This window comes from Melitaea cinxia, chromosome 21 (genome assembly GCF_905220565.1).
Source record: "Melitaea cinxia chromosome 21, ilMelCinx1.1, whole genome shotgun sequence".
NCBI classification, from domain to species: domain Eukaryota; kingdom Metazoa; phylum Arthropoda; class Insecta; order Lepidoptera; family Nymphalidae; genus Melitaea; species Melitaea cinxia.
Window position 1 is genome coordinate 6,591,341 of NC_059414.1, and position 23,001 is coordinate 6,614,341.

The 23,001-nt window shown below is 32.8% G+C and overlaps 1 protein-coding gene across 1 annotated transcript in view; it reads left to right on the top strand.

Annotated features, from left to right (window-relative positions):
- LOC123663989 overlaps window positions 1–19,714 on the top strand; it is a 33,220-nt gene extending 13,506 nt beyond the window's left edge. Inside the window, exons 3-7 of the mRNA XM_045598624.1 lie at window positions 10,501–10,676; window positions 13,440–13,546; window positions 14,213–14,400; window positions 18,760–18,872; window positions 19,139–19,714. Of these exons, the coding sequence (XP_045454580.1) occupies window positions 10,501–10,676; window positions 13,440–13,546; window positions 14,213–14,400; window positions 18,760–18,872; window positions 19,139–19,363 (809 nt within the window). The 3' untranslated portion in view covers window positions 19,364–19,714. The remainder of the gene's footprint in view (window positions 1–10,500; window positions 10,677–13,439; window positions 13,547–14,212; window positions 14,401–18,759; window positions 18,873–19,138) is intronic.
- The last annotated feature ends 3,287 nt before the right edge of the window (window positions 19,715–23,001 follow it).

The following is a 23,001-nucleotide window of genomic DNA, read 5'->3' on the forward strand; positions in this document are numbered from 1 at the left end:
CCCACAATCAGGAATTCTAAACATTTTTGAATATCATATCAAAAATTGACCGCTCCAGCGGGATTCGAACCCGCGTCTTCGACATACCGTGTCGACGCTCTAGCCAATTAAGCTATGGAACGATATACTCGCTAGAGCGAAACTTTTGATATGATGATTTTTACTTTCGGTTTAAGCGAACCGTGGCGCCGTCTATAGTGAGTTCTTTACAGAGACTCGTAACTATTCAAAGTTTCATATTACAATGAAAATCTTTGACAGGAGACGACACCATGCTATTTTTAATATGTACGATTTTTATTTTTGTGTTACCCACAATCAGGAATTCTAAACATTTTTGAATATCATATCAAAAATTGACCGCTCCAGCGGGATTCGAACCCGCGTCTTCGACATACCGTGTCGACGCTCTAGCCAATTAAGCTATGGAACGATATACTCGCTAGAGCGAAACTTTTCGCTTTTTTCGCTTAATTTCGCTTAAACCGAAAGTAAAAATCATCATATCAAAAGTTTCGCTCTAGCGAGTATATCGTTCCATAGCTTAATTGGCTAGAGCGTCGACACGGTATGTCGAAGACGCGGGTTCGAATCCCGCTGGAGCGGTCAATTTTTGATATGATATTCAAAAATGTTTAGAATTCCTAATTGTGGGTAACACAAAAATAAAAATCGTACATATTAAAAATAGCATGGTGTCGTCTCCTGTCAAAGATTTTCATTGTAATATGAAACTTTGAATAGTTACGAGTCTCTGTAAAGAACTCACTATAGACGGCGCCACGGTTCGCTTAAACCGAAAGTAAAAATCATCATATCAAAAGTTTCGCTCTAGCGAGTATATCGTTCCATAGCTTAATTGGCTAGAGCGTCGACACGGTATGTCGAAGACGCGGGTTCGAATCCCGCTGGAGCGGTCAATTTTTGATATGATATTCAAAAATGTTTAGAATTCCTGATTGTGGGTAACACAAAAATAAAAATCGTACATATTAAAAATAGCATGGTGTCGTCTCCTGTCAAAGATTTTCATTGTAATATGAAACTTTGAATAGTTACGAGTCTCTGTAAAGAACTCACTATAGACGGCGCCACGGTTCGCTTAAACCGAAAGTAAAAATCATCATATCAAAAGTTTCGCTCTAGCGAGTATATCGTTCCATAGCTTAATTGGCTAGAGCGTCGACACGGTATGTCGAAGACGCGGGTTCGAATCCCGCTGGAGCGGTCAATTTTTGATATGATATTCAAAAATGTTTAGAATTCCTGATTGTGGGTAACACAAAAATAAAAATCGTACATATTAAAAATAGCATGGTGTCGTCTCCTGTCAAAGATTTTCATTGTAATATGAAACTTTGAATAGTTACGAGTCTCTGTAAAGAACTCACTATAGACGGCGCCACGGTTCGCTTAAACCGAAAGTAAAAATCATCATATCAAAAGTTTCGCTCTAGCGAGTATATCGTTCCATAGCTTAATTGGCTAGAGCGTCGACACGGTATGTCGAAGACGCGGGTTCGAATCCCGCTGGAGCGATCAATTTTTGATATGATATTCAAAAATGTTTAGAATTCCTGATTGTGGGTAACACAAAAATAAAAATCGTACATATTAAAAATAGCATGGTGTCGTCTCCTGTCAAAGATTTTCATTGTAATATGAAACTTTGAATAGTTACGAGTCTCTGTAAAGAACTCACTATAGACGGCGCCACGGTTCGCTTAAACCGAAAGTAAAAATCATCATATCAAAAGTTTCGCTCTAGCGAGTATATCGTTCCATAGCTTAATTGGCTAGAGCGTCGACACGGTATGTCGAAGACGCGGGTTCGAATCCCGCTGGAGCGGTCAATTTTTGATATGATATTCAAAAATGTTTAGAATTCCTGATTGTGGGTAACACAAAAATAAAAATCGTACATATTAAAAATAGCATGGTGTCGTCTCCTGTCAAAGATTTTCATTGTAATATGAAACTTTGAATAGTTACGAGTCTCTGTAAAGAACTCACTATAGACGGCGCCACGGTTCGCTTAAACCGAAAGTAAAAATCATCATATCAAAAGTTTCGCTCTAGCGAGTATATCGTTCCATAGCTTAATTGGCTAGAGCGTCGACACGGTATGTCGAAGACGCGGGTTCGAATCCCGCTGGAGCGGTCAATTTTTTGATATGATATTCAAAAAATGTTTAGAATTCCTGATTGTGGGTAACACAAAAATAAAAATCGTACATATTAAAAATAGCATGGTGTCGTCTCCTGTCAAAGATTTTCATTGTAATATGAAACTTTGAATAGTTACGAGTCTCTGTAAAGAACTCACTATAGACGGCGCCACGGTTCGCTTAAACCGAAAGTAAAAATCATCATATCAAAAGTTTCGCTCTAGCGAGTATATCGTTCCATAGCTTAATTGGCTAGAGCGTCGACACGGTATGTCGAAGACGCGGGTTCGAATCCCGCTGGAGCGGTCAATTTTTGATATGATATTCAAAAATGTTTAGAATAATAATTAAATTGTAAATATATATTACTTACATTATAAAATTTCGAAACAAATTTATATTATTGTTTATCGAAAAATATATATTAATAATAATTAAAATAACATCCCTACCTAATTGTAGTGTTGGATTGTTAAGAAATGACCTATAGAAGAAGTTTTAAGAAAACTAGCCATTAATCTATGCTTTCATTTCGGCTTAAAATTTCGAATCGATTTTCATTGCATTTTTAATACTAATATTCTCAATCATGTACTAATTTTCCCTCAATGTGAATAAATAGTACTTCACAGCATATAACTTAGCAGACTTAACTTAATTTTACAACCTGAAATGCAACTATCAGACTAAATCCAAATTTTCTTTGCGATGAAAACAACGAAACTATAAAGGTCCGATAGCAAAGAACAATATCCAAGAAACTTAAGGAACAAAATCGATAGGGTTCTTTATAACCATAACAGGTCAAGCCTCGGTCAAACTTCTTACAACATACAAAAACGCTGAATCATTTTTGTGCAAAGTTTTACAGATTTTTAAAAAAGTAATCTTTGATTTGTAAAAAATATTGTTATGCGAAAACCGTTATTTTTATACTAAGCTATCCCTCGTGTACTTTCTCTTGTCACATTCAAGGCCAATTTCTAATTTTTTAGCTAATGTCATTTCTAAATAACAAAGCTTATATTTAAAAATAGTAAAAATCGTTTACTAGTTTTAGATTTTTTTGTACATAAAAGTAGATCTAACAATCACAATTATAGCATTTTATTTTATAAATTATAATTTACTAAAGTAATTGGATCGTCCTTTACTACACGTGATTGCTTTACATAGAGCTTGTTTTGCAATGTTATGCTAATACAATTAATTTGGTTCATGTCTACAAACCATGTCATGTCATGTATATCAGATGAACATTCTAACATTTGAACTAATTTGAATCTTGTAAAAACCGTTATAAACCAGTGCTTTTAGCTTTTGAAACCAAAAAAATATATAGTAGGATGAAATCTATTGTAAAAGAAAGAGAATGCAACGAAATTTTAAAAAAAAATCGTGGTGGTAAAAAACTGGGTTTTTTAAATTTTTCACATGAATTTTGAGATCATGTGAAAAAATTGTAACGACAAAAGTTGTAATTCTTTTTACCACCTACAACTTTGCCATTGAACTTTTTTCCATGGGACTTGCAGTTCAGTCGGAAATCGAGATAAACCGTTTTTTACCCTTAACCCCTCCCCCCCCTCAACCACTTCCTGACCACAGATCACCCGTAATTTATTTTTCCTTCCATTTTCGTTGTATTATCTTCCTTTTCCAATGGGTTTCATCCTACTATAATTTTTTTCACTTTTTCTCATTTTCAAAGGTCTCATCAATACAGCCTATACAGTCCACTGTTGGACATAGGCCTCCACAAGTTTACGCCAAAAATAACGTGAACTCATGTGTTTTGCCCATAGTCACCACGCTGGGCAGGCGGGTTGGTGACCGCAGTACTGGCTTTGTCGCACCGAAGACGCTGCTGCCCGTCTTCGGCCTGTGTATTTCAAAGCCAGCAGTTGGATGGTTATCCCGCCATCGGTCGGCTTCTTAAGTTCCAAGGTGGTTATGGAACGTTGTTATCCCTTAGTCGCCTTTTACGACACCCACGGGAAGAGAGGGGGTGGCTAAATTCTTTAGTGCCGTAGCCACACAGCACAAAGGTTAAGTTCAAAGGTCTATTGTACTTAAATATATGTAAACTTCTAAAAGAAAGCTGTCAGGAAACATCAATAAAAAATCATCAAAACCTAAATTAAATTATATGACACAGTTATCAAAATTCTGGTATTAAGAGCCATTTCACAAAAATCGGTAACAATCCGCGAAATTATAATATTAAGACGTCGTTAATCTCAGTGTTGGATGCAATAATGTAATTTACATTCTTGAAATATAATAAAGAAACCTTTGTTATAGTCCATAGTCGGATCAGAATTTTGATTTATATTATTTGTATAAAATTATTAACCTTTTCATCAGCCTCCTCCCTAGGTAAACGGTCGCAATGTATATTTTGAAGTCCTACTTTTCAATAACCTCTACGTTGAAACCATTTAAAAAAAATATCATAATATGTGGAATATAATTTTGTTGCACACTATCATAGATTTTTATTCCATTTGTATCTCTATTAAACGATAAAAAAAAAAAATAAAGTTACGAATATTTTCCAAATAAGTACAATTTTAAAAGCGATATTTCTCTTAGAAAACTAAGAAATTTCAACGAACTATCTTCATCAAAGTAAACTTACATCATTAAGGAATACAAAAAAAATAATTAAAAGATGTAATTATTTTTAATACATTTTATATGAAATAATAAAAAGATAGTATATATTGCCACGCATCAAGCCCGGTAAATCAGTCGAGCGCTAGCGCTCTTAGAGGTAAGGTCCACGCCAAATTCTGCGCAGTCGTCTCTTTCGCTCACACGCGCCAAGCGCCTGTTGTTATAGCGGAAAAAACGCATTTAAGAGCCATTTCACAAAAATCGGTAACAATCCGCGAAATTGTAATATTTTGACGTCGTTAATCTCAGTGTTGGATGCAATAATGTAATTTATATTCTTGAAATATAATAGAGCAACCTTTGTTGTAGTCCATAGTCAGATCAGAATTTTGATTTACATTATGTGTATAAAATTATTAACCTTTTCATCAGCCTCCTCCCTGGGTAAACGGTCGCAATGTATACTTTGAAGTCCTACTTTTCAATAACCTCTACGTTGAAACCATTTTAAAAAAATATCATAATATGTGGAATATAATTTTGTTGTCCACTATCATAGATTTTTATTCCATTTGTATCTCTATTAAACGATAAAAAAAAATTAAAGTTACGAATATTTTCCAAATAAGTACGATTTTAAAAGCGATATTTCTCTTAGAAAACTAAGAAATTTTAACGAACTATCTTCATCAAAGTAAACTTACATCATTAAGGAATACAAAAAAAATAATTAAAAGATGTAATTATTTTTAATACATTTTATATTAAATAATAAAAAGATAGTATATATTACCACGCATCAAGCCCGGTAAATCAGTCGAGCGCTAGCGCTCTTAGAGGTAAGGTCCACGCCAAATTCTGCGCAGCCGTCTCTTTCGCTCACACGCGCCAAGCGCCTGTTGTTATAGCGGATAAAACGCATTTGATACTTTCATAATAAAATATAAATAAAATAAACATATTACGAAAATGACTGTAAAATAATATAATGATAATTTCTGTAAACTAATGTATAATTTAATTTTCTTTTCTCACACTATCAATACAAATAAGCATTTCAATCTGTTTGTCTTGTTATTTGTTAATTAATATGTTTGTCGGTGTCGATGTCATTAAATGCTTTTTTATTCATATCGTAAATATTAGATTCATTCGTAAACTGAAAAAACTAAATCAATTTAAAAAAATTGTTTCATAAAATTGATTTTTTTAATTTTATTTTAAATTTATTGACTGTTGTTATATAACATACTTGAAATTTTTAACAAATTAATTATGTAAAAAACATTTTATACCATAGTTATAATTTTTATTATACATCAGAAAATGATCACGATGGTCTTTTGGTTGTCACACTATACGTACTAGCACAAAGATCGCGCGGCTCGTACGACTCGCGCGATGCGACCAAATTTACCTAAACTTGCAGAGCGTAAAATTGTGAAATGGCTCTTAATACTTTCATAATAAAATATAAATTAAATAAACATATTACGAAAATGACTGTAAAATAATATAATAATGATAATTTCTGTAAACAAATGTATAATTTAATTTTCTTTCTCACACTATCAATACAAATAGGCATTTCAATCTGTTTGTCTTGTTATTTGTTAATTAATATGTTTGTCGGATATGTTTTAACAAATTAATTATGTAAAAAAACATTTTATACCATAGTTATTAATTTTTATTATACATTAGAAAATGATCAAGATGGTCTTTTGGTTGTCACACTATACTTACTAGCACAAAGATCGCGCGGCTCGTACGATTCGCGCGATGCGACCAAATTTACCTAAACTTGCAGAGCCTAAAATTGTGAAATGGCTCTTAAAAAAAGGCATAATTACATTTTCAGCCTAGCTGTAAAAAGTTCCAAAATTAAAATATAGAAGATAATATATATATATATATATATATATATATATATATATATATATATATATATATATATATATATATATATATATATAAACACGAGCAGGGTACAGCGTATATAAAAATCTCTTATTTGACAGATTAACCGCTAGTTACAGAAAATTATAAATGTAAATTAAGGCATGTTAAAGATTTGCTTAACTAGCTACAGGATAATGTCTCAGCGTTTTAATAAGGTTAAGATAAGTAACAATGTTTAATTTATAATTTATAAATAGACAATTTTATTACGAAACTCAGCTCAACATCACTCAGTGTCTGAATTGTTTCGGAACGAGAAACACTTGTCACGGAAAATTAAAGAATTGTTGTAGCCATGAGATGGCTGTCGCTATTTCTGACATTACTTCTATTATGTCAGTTTTATTGTCACAGGACCAAAACTCATCGTAGATCAAGATACAGACACAGTGGTTATACACAACTTGAAAAAGCTGCGCAATACGTGACACAGGACGAATATTTCGATAGAATCGCCGAATTAATCTATTCTGCAGACCTACTCGTGAAAACGATATGCCTTAATAATGCTGTCACGGCGTCGGAAATCTACGAAAAGTTTGGTTACATGATAGTATACTCGATTGATGGAATGGATGATACGAACATTGAAGTGAGAATTAAAGATAAAATTTTGTATACAATTGTGCGTCAAGACGAAAAAACAGATGATTTTGTCGATATAAGAATATTACCGAAAATTTTAAATATTCGTGAAGCTGTCTGGTATACAATGTACAACGAACTAAAGATTTTGATTCCGTATAATGTTAAGTTTGGTGAAATGGTGCCAGATACATGTACAATAGATAAATATATATTTGTTGTACCGAAAATTGAAAGTGTTATAGATATAAAATAAATGTTTTTTTTTTCGTGATAAATAAATATGTCTGAAAATTATAATTTCCTTATTCATTTAATCTAAATGTTTTATGTTTTACTCACTCGAAAAAAATAAAAAAACTTGCGAGAAATCGGCAGAATCGGCGGCATTTTGAACAACAGGAATTATGAGTTCTCACCCAAACCTCCAACTCTCATTAGACAAAGCTCAGATTCGTATCGTGAAGCGTTCTTGCGATGGATGTGTCAAACGGCGGGCATCAAATATGCAATATATTCGATTGATTACCTCTTAATAGTATTATCATAAATAATCTGCACTAATATTATAAAGACGCCGCGTTGGCGCAACGGTTACAGACATGGATTGTGCCGGTTGCGCTGGCAGTTGCGTAATTTAAAGAGTAGGCTCACGGGACTCAGAATTTTGTTACGCCTGTCTACCATAAAAGCAAAAGTCATATACCTAGGTAACTTGCAACAAAACACCAAATTTTGAACCCATAAAGTATAAAACTTCTTGTTGTTTGTGTTTGTGTATTTAATGTAAGTAAATGACTTAATATTAATAAGAAATGTTAAGAAAACGGGATAAAGCAAAGTCGTGATTTGTCCCTACCTTAAAAATTATTATGTAGTATTTATTATTTCACTCTGAAAATTGATGTAAATAATGTGAATTTAACAACAATTTAATAAAATTATGTCCTATTGTATGAAAGCGAGATTTTTACCATGAATGGGCAAATAAATTATTTAACATAAAATATATAAATAAAAAAGAAAATAGAAAAGGGGAATTAGTTCAACCAATGAAAAATTTTATATAACCGAGAGACAGCTAAGGTTTCAAGACATTTCAGTTTTCAAATAAACACGTGTCCAATTTAACTTTTACACAATAGGTTGCGCAGTGCGGTGTTGGAACCAACGCCACAGCCCACAGAGAGACTTTACCTTTGTGTATTTAATCTAAAACAGTTTAATACACATATATTAAATTTGTGTGATGTACATTAAAAACATTAAAAAGGGTTTGATACTATTTCTATCTATAATGTCTAACTTTGTTCAATATGTTTAGGTACTCATTCGAATATTTATTACTTTCTCTGACATAACTTATTTATGTCAGTGTTATTTTTTATTAAAATCCGATTTGAAAATTTTTGTATTTTAAACGATTTCAAAAAAAGAAGAGGTACTGAATTTGACTGTATTTTTTTTTTTATGCATGTTACCTCAGAACTTTTTACTGGGTAGACCGATTTCGATGGTTCTTTTTTTAATCAAAAGGAGGTATATTATCTGAGATCTGATAAGTCCTTTTCGAGCTATATCTAATAATGCGTATTTACTTGACTAGTTTTTCGTCGACCTACGTTATATTATACCGCATCAGTTTTTACTCAGTTCACCGAATTTGAAGTTTTTTGTATTATCCGACAGCTGGTGCTTCTTTTGTGGTTCTGTTTAAATTTGACTCAGATCTGATGACTAATTTGTGAATAGTCTTTGATAAAGCGTATTTACTTGACTGTTTTTTCGTGTATATTTTAAACATTTATTTACATTAATACGACGTAGGTAGACGAAAAAATAGTCAAGTAAATACGCGTTATTTAATCGCATCAAGTTAATGTCGAAGCTTTGATACCCGATGTTATTTTAATTAAAAATAAAATTTACCCGCTGTACGATGTCCTTCTTAGCAAAATTCTCCATCCCGTAAATAATAAATACTTACCGTTAGTCCTACTTAGTTTTCTCACTTCCTATGCAAAAACATTAAACGTGACAAAATTAAGCTATAAATATGTTACGCATAACTAAACATTGCTGTTAGCCTTAGCGATTATTACAACGTTATCGGTTAGAGGATACTGAAAGCTAACTGTGGAAATTGGAGCTCTTTATAGGACGGCTCAGATTGAATGTTTATCCTGAGGGTGTCTCGAGCAAGATCGTGTCTGGCCCTCAGACGATGTCGAAATAGATAGCTAACCCTTATGACGACTAAAACGAGACAAACGCAACTAAAGAAATGTCATATGATGTATCTTATAACATTAAAATATGAAAAATTTTCTGTGAAATTTTTACTCACAAAATGCCGTATTTTATTTGTTGGCATAATTATTTTTTCTTTGAAATAATCTGACGATCACGATTCAGTCAGTTACATCCCTCCGCTGGGAATAAACCTCTATCTGCATGTAAGAGAAGGGTCGCAGCTTAATCTACCACGCTGCTTCACCGTGGGTTAGCGGAAATAATCGGACAATATTAGTGTTTTCATTGTAAATACAAATTCTGTTCACGACATTTATTACAAAAATTTATTAAATTAATATTAAATAAACAATGTTATTTAAACAATAAATTATGCATTTCTCATTCTACGACATATATGTTATTTTGTTTGTATAAGTTATAAAACCCATTCTTATTTGGGAGACTAACCTTCTCGTTTACGAAATGATATCCGCGAAATTTCTAAGGCAACTGTACTTGAAATAATTCGAGGAGAACAAGTGTATGTGTTCTAAATTCGTGTTATGTAGAAAACAAGGCTTATTTCGAAATTCTATAGATACGCTCGAAGAGAAAATGTTAGGTTTTTTGTGAATTTCACATATAATAAATTTTTATAATTGAAAAAGCTTGAATTTCTTAACAAAAAAATAGCTTTATGAATATTTTTTTATTTAACTTAAACCTGTAACTCTTTAAATATTTATTTTTTTAGTAAATACTAAATATAACAATATAATACAATTATAAGATATATCGTTTCTGTTGGTCGGTCGTATATGCTCGTATTTTGTGCTTTCGGACCCCCGATACAGGAGAAAATCCTATTTGGGGCCGTTGGGTGTGAAGCGTTTAAAACAACACTAAAACAATATATTATTACTCCTAACAGCGACATGGGTGAATCGATGCAGTGAAGATTTAGAGTGCTTGGACCTAGAAGAAGAACAACCGTTGGCTCAACTTAGTTCCGTACAAACAGACAAAATGACTTTATTTTTCACCGAGCTTCTGGACCATGACCGTGATGACGTCATCTGTGATCAGGACTTTGATAACTTTTTTGAGGTAAATATTTATAAGGTTTGTCTTGTAAATATAATACCTATAAGAGTCAGCTTAATGAGGTCAATTAAATTAGCCTTGCAACTAAGTAGCTAGCCTTATTAATAATATACGGTTACATTCATCTAGCTGCCTGAACAAAATTCAGTTATACAGTCTAACATCCAGACATAGCTTAAAATCATGATTTCATACAGACGAATTCGCAGATATATACTAGTAGATACCTACTTATAAAAGATAATTCCATAATTTTTTTCCGTACATAATAACTAAGTACCTGGGTGACCGAGCTCCGCTCGGTATTTTTAGTAAATCGTGAAGGATTATAGCGTCTTCGGTGCGACAAAGCCAGTACTGCGGTCACCAACCCGCCTGCCCAGCGTGGTGACTATGGCAAAACACATGAGTTCACGTTATTTTTGGCGTAAACTTGTGGAGGCCTATGTCCAGCAGTGGACTGTATAGGCTGTAATGTATGTATGTGTATGTGAAGGATTATTAGTAGAAGAGAGAGTTAAAATGATTCGCTGCCGGTTTGGATGAAGTCTTTTTTAACCGACTTCAAAAAAAGGAGGAGGTTACTCAATTCGGATGAAGGAAACTCAATATATATATATCGCACCTTCGGTGCAACAAAGTCGCAATTCAGGACACTTTTTTTGTTATGTCTTTTATTAGGACTTTTTGGTAATTTAATATAAGATTTTTAAACTACAGCAAAGAAAGTAAACTATTAATTTTATAAAGATTTCAAACCTACCATAAATAATAATCCAGAAATGAGGAAGTAAAAGCGAAAAAAAATAATTAAAAGTCCTCTCCTGTAAAATTAAGAAATGAGCTGTTGTGACTTTGTTGCACCGAAGTTGCGATATATATATCACTACATAGTATAAAACAAAGTCGCTTTCTCTGTCTCTATATCCCTATGTCCCTATGTATGCTTAAATCTTTAAAACTTCGCAACGGATTTTGATGCGGTTTTTTCTAATAGATAGAGTGATTGAAGAGGAAGGTTTATATCTATAATAACATCTATTGTAATGTCGTAAATAATTACAATTTTTCCGCTTACATTGCAAACGCAGCCTGAATCCTACGAGATTTATCAAAATAATGTACTAAGTATTATACACATTGAAAAGTTCTACAGAAAACCCGCTATGGTATATGTCTATCTATCTATGGATATCCCACAATAACATTTTTTTGTCATTTACTTTTTACGACAAATAATTGCTAATTTTCAAAGCGATTTTAACCAATACAACATTAATCCTTATCTAATTAAATACCTTAAATACAGTGTTGATTTAATATAGATCTATATGGCCCTTTACAGCATATGATTTAAATGAATATTTTTGAAGATATTACGTGCGATACGTAGCGTTTGCGGCAGTTCCGGCCGGCTTTTACTCTAAAGTTAACGCGTGCGGGCCACGGGCAGTAATGAATAAATTAAAACTACTGGATCGATTTTAATCATTTTTCAGTGAATGACATAGGCTATAATTATATTTTATACCCGTGCGAAGCCGGAGCGGGTCGCTAGTATATATATATTTTAATGTATGTTCGTGGATAACTTCGTCGTTTATGAAAAGATTTTGATAATTCTTTTTTTTGGTGGAAAGGAAATATCCCTGGTGTGGTAGCATGATAAGGAAACCAGGATCTGATGATGGGATCCTAGAGAAATCGAGGGAAACTCTCGAAAATCCGCATAACTTTACATTAACTACATAATACTTAACATACTACTGGGTGTACTGAATTTGATGATTTTTAACTTTATCGAAAGCCGATATTTATCATGTGGTCATATTTCATCGAGATCTGATTACAACTTTTGGAATAATCTTTGATAATGCGTATTTCTCGACTATTTTTCCGTGTACCTACATTGTATTACCTGTCGATGTAATTGAAGTCGATTTTTTTTTTCGTTTGCTCGCAAACACAATTACTAATAATGAATTAACACAAAATAAAAATAAAAAATAACGATAAATTAAAAATTGATATAAAATACACAATTACAAGATTGAGAGTAATTGCTTCTCAAAACTGATAGGCGCTCCAAAAAATCGTGTTTTTTTGAAAATCATATTTACGAATTAATATTTATAAAATATGAATAATATTTTTTTACCGACAATAATAAAAATATAAATAAAAATAAAAAATCAAAAATAAAAAATAATTAAAAAATAATAATGATAAAATATGAATAATATTTTTCGATTTTACCGACATAATAATAAAAAATAAGAACAGCTTATTTAAATAAAAAATAGCGAGTGCAATTAGAAAAAGAAAAAGAAAAAATAATTGATCAGAGACATGTGGATTTGAACCATGATCTTTTCGGTTGATCTCGACCGGCCGATTTTCCACCGAGCTATTGCAACTAAGTTGACAAATGCGAAATTTACCTTCGTATTCTAACCATATTTTTTTCACTCCCTAAAAACAGGGATAAAACGACATTTTCTGAAAATGAATCCTAGCTAGATAGATTTATCTCCCTCGAAACCCCCTATATACTAAATTTTATGAAAATCGTTGGAGCCGTTTCCGAGATTCAGATTATATATATATATATATATATATATATACAAGAATTGCTCGTTTAATAGTATAAGATAAGATATAAGATAAGATTAAAATAAAACTTTGTGAGTACAAGCGGTAATCACAAATTACAATTACATAAAATTACAATTAGATCAAATAAATTAACTAACGATGTATTTACAGAAGCTTGCCCACTTTGCCGACTGGTCTAGCAACTCGTCAGAATTTCACATACTTTTAGAAGTCAAGAGAGAATTTATCGAGCATTTCCTCAACCCGTTGCCTATCAAGTAAGTAGGATTGATCTAATTACAAACGTAAGCAAAAGCAATGCCGTAACGAATTACAGCAATTTATCGACATCAAAGATTCGTTTTCAGAAATCGACATTTTATACAAATGCAATTTTTTCAAGGCGAACTTGAGTTACCAAGCATCATATATGTTTAGGTGTTATACTACGTAACATAGACGGCGTTGTATTATGCATACCAAACTACATATTATACTTCTACAACAACAGCTCTGGTGTAGTTTTGCGAGTAGTCGCCTAAAACACCGACGGTTTGCGGGTTCGATTCCCTCTCGGAATGGATATTTTTACTTGTATAAACATTTCTTTCCAGTTTGGATGTCTGTCCTTGTGGGTTTCCCCACCATGTCTCGGAGAGTACGTTTAACCATTTTGCCCGGTTGTTATCATAAATAGCTGATAGCGATCGTTACTCAAAGCATATATGTTCCCATATCCGCTAACACGTAGTACAGCAGCGTGGTGGATTAAGCTTCAATAGTTCCTACGTGGAGAGAGGGCTACGCCCAGCAGTAGGTTGTGAGGTACATGCTGAATGCGTATACTTGTACCTTTAAACCTACGTAAATAAAGTAACTTTTAAACTAAGAAGAAATTACGTACAACTTAGTTTCGTACCAACTTATGAATTGTTACCTATTAGATGGGCAGAATTAGCATACTACAGAAGGGTTTGCGGACCAGAAGCTGGCGGGATGCCAGGAAGAACAACGCTCGAAGGATGGCTGGCGCGGTGGGCCTTACACCTTAGTGAAATGCGTCGATTCGCTGACTTGCCACTTTATTTACAATACCTATGCAAGATTTTTTTTCACGTGGTCGATAGAGAGAGTGAGTAAATAAAATATTTCTTGCTTATGACGAGCTCTAAAAATAGTTTAATCAATTTTGTTTATAATGTTTTATGCATATTATTAATAAAATTATAGAACAGTTGGAAGTAAAACTGTTTTTAATATAAAATTGACAAAAACAGCTGGAAAACCTTTTCAACAATTACATTTTAGTAAACATCATTGTTGCGACACATTCTAATACGCAAACAAGGAAAATGTTATATTAACTGATATACATAGGCTGCCCTGTTATAAATAATGGTATATTTGATCGATCGTTCTTACTAACACTACAAAACAAATAACAATATGAAATAATTTGTCGTAGTAAAATTATTAATAAATTTGGCAGTAACGGTTTTTCACTACTCTTGTGAAATGTTAACGATATTACAATTATCTTACGATTACAATTGTAAAATATTGTCTTTGCCCTAAGGTTGTTTGGAAGAGATCGCTTTTTAGCGATATAAGAATCTTTATTTCTTTTCTATGTATTATTTATATTTTTGGAGTACAATAAAGTGTATTATTATTATTATAATTATTAATATCTTAAAAACATATATTAAAATTGTTATACCATACTTAAATTCAGTTCATTCAAATCAAAAACTTTGAGTTCAACTTTCTTACATTTCAATGTTCATACTTTATTACCTTTTACTTAAGCACGGCAGTATTGTAAGTAATTGCTAAATAAATAATGGAACAAAATAATAAGAAACGACTGTGACAACTGTGGAAAAGTAGTTGAGAAATTGATAATTAATTATACTGCGCTCTTACGTGAAATGAGTGCAGAACGTATTCCTTATACACTAGATACATTTCATTCGCTCCATTTAGGTCTGCAATGCGGTTTTCTGGTAAAAAAGGAAAGATAATTTTCAATTTTAGATTTCAGTGAGGCATTTAAGCCTGTGGAGTGCGAAACCTAATTAAGTGCTTTTAATTTTCTGCTAACAGGTTGAAAAAATCAAAAAATCAAAATCAAAATATTTTATTCAGCATAAAATTATTACAATTTCTTACTGAACGTCATGAGTCTACTACCAGTTCGGAAAGAAGAAGCCTCTGACCTGAGAAGAACTGGCGGAAGAAACTCAGCGGGACTAATATCATTTTTTTTTACAGTAATGTTTTTTTTCCCAAAGCAAATCGAATTGAACAATAATTTTATAAGTTGAAACAGCCTGGAAGCGATCACATCATTCCCAAGGCGTACTGTCTTCTAGAAAATCATTAATCGAATAATATCCTTTACTACACAATCGTTTTTTCACAATTTTTTTAAATTTAGCAATAGAAGCTTTTTGAACGTTTTCTGGGAGCCTGTTGTATAAGCGTATACATTGTCCATAAAAGGAATTACTGACTCGGCGTAAGCGAGTTACAGGCACTACAAGTTTATGTTTGTTCCTAGTATTAATGCTATGCATGTCGCAATTCCTGGGAAATTCGTGTATATTTTTATGAACATACATAACATTTTCGTACACATATTGAGAAGCAACAGTCAATATTTTTATTTCTTTAAACTTATCTCTTAATGATACTCTAGGGCCTAAACTATAAATTGCACGAATAGCTCTTTTCTGCAGGACAAAAATAGTATTGACAGTAGCTGCATTTCCCCATAATAAGATTCCATATGACATAATGCTATGGAAATAACTAAAATATACTACGCGAGCTGTATCTACGTCAGTAATAAGTCTAATTTTTTTAACCGCGAACGCTGCAGAGCTGAGCCTATTCGCTATCCCCTCAACATGAAGATCCCACCGCAATTTCGAATCTATAGTGATGCCTAGGAATTTAGTGGACTCCACCGGTTTTAACATCTCTCCTCCCAATTCTACACCATTATCAACAAGTTTAACATTAGGTGTCGTGAATTTTATTAATTTTGTTTTTTTGTTATTTAATAATAAATTATTTGAATCAAACCAGTAGACAACCTTTGAGAGAGCATCGTTTACATCGTCGTACATAAGTAAATTACGTTTCACCTTAAAAATAAGTGAAGTGTCATCAGCGAACAATACTATCTCATGCCTGTCCTGTACAAAAAATGGCAAATCATTTATGTAAATAAGGAAGAGAAATGGGTCAAGGATAGAGCCCTGTGGAACCCCCATATCCAGAGGAGCCCCAGGAGATCTCTTACCATTTACATCAACCCTCTGTATTATATTATTCAAATAGGAATTCAGGAGGCTGAGTGCCCTATCTCTAATCCCATAATGATGCAGTTTCCTGATCAACGTCTCATGGTGCACACAATCAAAGGCCTTGGATAAGTCACAGAATATCCCAAGAGCATCCTGCGACCTCTCCCATGCCTCAAAAATATTTCTAATTAGCTCAACACTAGCATCTGTTGTGGAGCGACCTTTTGTAAAACCAAACTGTTTCTTATGTAGTAGATTGTGTGCATTAAAATGCGATAACATTTGCCCGAGGATGATTTTTTCAAAAATTTTACTAAATGTTGGGAGTACTGAAATTGGTCTGAAATTATTAGGATCTAGGGTACTGCCTGATTTAAAAATAGGAATTACTTTACTGTGTTTCATTAGATCAGGAAACACACCATGTTCTATACAGCCATTAAATATAGTAGCTAGATGAGGTGCGACAACATCAATTATCGAACTAACGACTTTTACAGATAAACCCCATAGATCAGCTGTTTTCTTGACGTCCAGGCTTCTGAAGGCTATTATTATATCTTTGGGGTTTACAGGTTTAAATGTAAATATTACATTACATTCTTTAACGTTTTTCTTTAGCAAAAATTCGGCAATGCCTGGAGACGAATTAAGTGATTGCGTTGTTGAAAGCGGAATGTCAGTGAAAAATTTTTCAAACTCAGATGCAACTTCTCGGTCTGAGGTAACAAATTTATCATTGACATTTAACTTAAAATCGAAGCTGCGATCTGTGACTCTTCCACTTTCACAAGCAATTATGTTCCATGTCATTTTAATTTTATTATGCGCATTTCTTATTTTGTCTTTAATATACAAGGATTTTGCCATGGAACATACTCTTCTAAACATTTTTGAGTAGGCACTTATAAAAGAAGCAAACGATACACTATGATTATAGGCTTTTTCACTGTACAATTCATAAAGCCTTTGCCTGCTCTTATATATGCCAGTAGTTGCCCATTCACCAAATGTCAAGAGACCCCCTGAATTGACTGTTTTTGAAGTAAATATTGTAGAAAATTCAGTTTTTACTAATTTAAATAAAGAGTTATATAAGTAGTTAGGGTCATTAATGTATGATAAATAAGGAAGTTTTGCCACAATACTACCTCTAAACTTCTCCATACGTGTAGCACTTATAGGTACAAAGGTCTTTTTTAAAATATTTTTGTTGACATTTAAAGAATAAGAAAAGGAAGCTAACTGGCCACAATGGTCTGAGCTTAACTTATTAATAATAGCTTTAGAATAAGGTTTACAGTTTGTAAATATGTTGTCAATACATGTAGCACTAGTAGCAGTGATTCTAGTGGGTTCAGTAAATAAGTTATGTAGGTTATATGATAGAAGCATAGACTTAAATCTCAGACTTATATTAGAATTATCTAATAAATCAATATTAAAATCCCCACATACAACAATAGCCTTATTAGAATTATTTGATTTTAACAAAACTTCTTCCAATACTTTCTCAAAGTACTCATATAACCCACTAGGAGGTCTGTATACGCATACAACAATGAAACTGTCAAGGAACTATGCACTTACGCTATTACATTTTATTGCTAACTTCAGTTTAGTTGCTTAGTGTTGAAGGAAATTTCCTTTTTAATAATATAACTTTCAATTAAAAAGAATTGCCAAAGTCAATATATTTGAAGCGATAAATAAATAATTACTTAAATTGCTTAGGTATTCGTTAGACAAGATAAATATACCTTTACCTTTTATTTTTATATTAATATACTTTAACTGTCTTTGTACATTTATTTTTTTATTTACCATTCAGGTACGTAGTACATAATATTTATTAATCAGTTTCGTTCAGGAGTAAAACTAATTAAATTCGTTTTAGAACATTTTATTTGAAGCATATACTTTATATGTCAATGATAAATTTAGTTTTCCTAAATAATTATTGTATAATAATTATTAATTATTTATATTCCTACATAATTTGGCCTAAATTATTCCTTATTCAAGATTCCTATAACGATTATCAAGTTTTCGAATTTTAATAATATAAACAATACCTTTCTGCTTAAAATGTTCCATTGTATGTATTATATCCATGTTTGTATGAAAAAAAAAAGTTAATGCACCAAAAATAAGCTGATATTTTATTTTTTATACAGATACAGGAGAAATTAGCAAGACAGCACTTGCCGCGTTTTATCGCTCCGTGATCGGTCTACCGGCTAACAGAGTTGAAGAAATCATTGATACAGCTTATGATAGAATGACTAGTGTAAATACCAACGCTTATTTATTATTTGTATATTTTCTGAAAAATTTCGTTCCTATAAAAAGCTTAATAGATACTAGATACTTGAGCATCTCTAATAAATTGTCACTTGCTTTATCGTCTTACTTCGTAATATCTTTGAACTCTTCTATGAATTCTTGCGTGGTAAAATTATAATTGCATAAATTATACCTACTCTATATTTTATTGGTGGCTACTTATTAACTATGTTTGGTATAACATTAATTTTATTTTACTTTTTCTTTCAGAATAGCTACCTAATTCTCGATTATGGTACCTATGTTCACTGCTTCACTAACTGGTTGATGGGAAAGAACCCCAACGGTCCTGGACAGTGGGTGCTAGTTCCTCCTAAGGATTCTCTGCCTCAACCTCCATTTCCCGTAGACTACAGTGCTTTAAACACCGAGCCAGCAAAATTAGAACCTTACGCGCCAGACAAGAAGACTAATAGACATTCAGTTATTGTATAGTAAATTTTTATAGAAAATACTTAAAATACTATTAGCAAGATTCTTTTATAGATAATTAATTATTTTACTTTACAGCTTAAATATATTTATTGTACTACCTTACTATACAAAATTAATGCTACTCTTATGAAACTTGGATGTACATATACAACTATTGATGAGAATTAAAATAACTGTTGTAAGTTACAAGTAGGATTTAACTTCATAGAGTTATAAAAGTGTTTTCACGTTAAAATTGCACTGAACGGAATTACTAAACAATAAGTTAGGCAAATAAATAATAAATAGTAATAAAATAACCTAGTCAATAAAATAATTCGCTTGCAAACAAAAAAATCGCTTTACCCTTGTGCAATTTGACCAATTTGACATTAGGTAGGGGAACACCGGGCAAGACGGGGTGGTGGGCAAGACGGGACATCAGGCTTTTCAGGTGATTTAAATTGATCAATCTCATTCGCTCTGCCATCTCGCTACTGGCCGTCACGACAGCTCTTAGTCACACGAGTACTAACATGGTGGCTATTCATTTGTTTTAGTTATCGTCGAAAAGTAGATTTCGTTTGTTCGTATTAAAATTTCTTATATGTACGTTTCGTAGTGCATGAAACTTGTATTTGGTGAATTTTAAGCGGCACCTCGGTTAATCCTATCTACAGTACATTGCAGTAACAGGTAATAACTTGTTTTGTTATGAAACATTATTCAATTTTTTTTTTGTTTGAATATTAATTTTGAAACGAATCAACGGGCAAGATGGGGTATCTGATACCCCATATTGCCTGATACGATTTTGATTATTTATATTTTTTATATATTATTTCAAGATGGTTTATATTTAAAAAAAGTCATATATGTTTATAAAAGAAACTCAGGAAGAGGAAAACGGTCAAGGGAAGCACTGAATAAGGCGATAAAAGTTGTTTTGAAGCGAGAAATGGGATATATGTTGGCTACAAAATTTTTCTTAGTGTCACAAACTACATTGGAATGAAAGGTAAAAAAAACTAAAAAAGAATGTAAAGGTACCTTTGGGTACCAGTATTTTCGCAAAAAGAAGAAGAGGATGAGCTTGATGGATTATTTACTAGACATAGAAATCGGGTTTTTCTGAACTGTAGATACTGTGGCAGCACCTCTTACAACAACAGCAACGAGCACTGCAGTTGTTGTTACAGATCCTGCTACTTCAACAGTTGTGACAACTAGTACAACTGAAATTAACACATATTTGAATTTGAGTCCTTCCCCTAGGTTTTCTTATTGGCCTAATTTAGTCCATTAGCCAGCCCAAAGCAACTATTGCCTCTTCCAGTGACCAAGAAGACATTAAAAGTGACGAAAAAACGCGGTAAAACTACTATCATAACCTCTTCACCCTATAAACAGAAGTTGTTAAGAGTTAAGTTAGAAGAATTTATTTAAAAAAAATGTGACAGAAAAGTTTAAAAAAGCAAAACAAGGAAATCAGACAGAGAAAAAAGGAGCGAAAACAGAAAAAGGAAGAGAAACAAAACCTATTTCAAGACTAAAGCCACAAAGAAATATAATTTAAAGAAACGTATTAGACAGTCGTCTTCTGAAAAGAGTGATGTTGAAACCGAAAACACTGCATGCCTACATTCTACAGGGTTATATTTCGACTCCAAGAAAGGTTGGATTGCTTATTCTTCTTGTGGTAAATGGTTACATTATGGCTGCGCCTGGAGTGGATGATAATGATGCCGAAGCAACATTCATTTGCGAGTTCTGCACTCCTGAATAGTCGAGAGAATGGCTATACCCCATCTTGCCCATTAGGCCCACCCCATCTTACCCGACCTATCGGGCATGATGGGGTGATATGTCATATTTTACATTTTGTTATATTATTAACAATTCTATGGTGCTGTGTTCCTGATTTAAATTTAATATGTAAGATTGATAAATACAAGCCTGATTAAGAATAAATATGATTATGAAACCATGAACCCCTACGATTTCTGGAGCTTTAAACCTTAACTACCCCATCTTGCCCGGTGTTCCCCTACTTAGGAGCTTCATATACTTTACTATGTAAATAATAAACTAGTGTACAATAATATGTCTTGTTTTGTAACTTATAGTTTACAAGTTACATTTCAGAACCTAAGTTGCACAACAAGATAAGCAAGAACTGCCTTAAATTAAGCGTCTTCACATTTCACGGTACAGCCTTATTTTATACCCTAGACGTAACTTATTATTACTATTAGTGTGAAAAGTTCACTTGGATTCACGCAAATAAATTAAGACTTTATTATCTTGGTTTTATTTATTTTATACCTGCAAGAAGTGAGTTGTCTATAGTAGTCGCGTTTTTAAGGTCTATGCTTAGTTAATTTAAAAAAAAACCGTATTTAAAGCGACAGTCACTTAACCATATAAGTATTCTCTGTAGCGAGCCATAAATGGAAATGTCGTCTCACATTACGCCTTCAGAGGGTTTTCGAACCATAAATGGTCACGGACTCGCGAGTCTTGCGCTGATGTAATAATTAAACCAATAAAATCGATTTTTGACATCGGATGTTATATTATACCGCCTTCATTTAAAAAAAGGAATAAAATCATACCCAACTCCAGAAAATAATAACAAATTTTTATCATGTAATTCAATGATAGAATACTTACTGAATTTAAATTACCTAAGACTTTTCAAACGTATCACGAGGAACTAAGAACCCTTCCTTTAAGAACAAGCGAACAATGACTGATAGAAGGGCAAAGATTGAGCGACACGACCTAAACAAGAGACACGCCTCGCTGATTCTTTGAAAAATTTCCTCTACATCAATCATTCTTAACAACCTTATACTAGACAAATTGTACTTTCGTATTTAAATCATTTACGAATAACATCATTAGACCTGAAGAAGAGACGTTGAAAACTCAGACCAAATTAATTTATGTCGAGAACAGAATACTCGACTACAAAAATTTTCATCTAAAATTTGAAAGAGAAAAAACCTATTACTACTCACATTCTAACTAACAAACATTGTTTTATCATATATTTATTTTCTATGAGTTCATTTGTTCATTTGGGCAGTATAATAAGTATAGTTACACTACCTATCTTTTTTTGCGTATTTTCCTCAATCAGGTTGTCTGTAAGCTTAGCGATAAGCCCACCTGTGTATATTACTATGTGTTTGTTTAAATGACTGTTTTTCAAAATGGTGTACGGTTGAGGATGTTCTTTTATTCTATTATTTAAATACATCTATAAGAAATCTTATCATGTACACCTGATAGCGATCGTTACTCATAGTAGGGAATATATCCGCCAACCCGCATTGGAGCAGCGTGGTGGATTAAGCTCTGATTCTTCTCCTACATGGGGAAAGAGGCCTATGACCAGTAGTGGGATATTACAGGCTGAAGCGTATAAGAAATGTTAATGAAATATGCACCCATATAGTATGTAGTATTAGACTTTAAACTTAAAATAATATATTATAATGAAAGCTAGAGTAGGTATGTACCTACCTTGCCGGCCGATAGTCGGGGGACTTCGGCCGGCCGGACGATACGATCCCACACGTCTGAGGGGTGGCCTTGTTGTGAGCGAGGCCACCCCACGATTGTGCCAGGGCCCAGAGGCTTTGTCCGGGCCT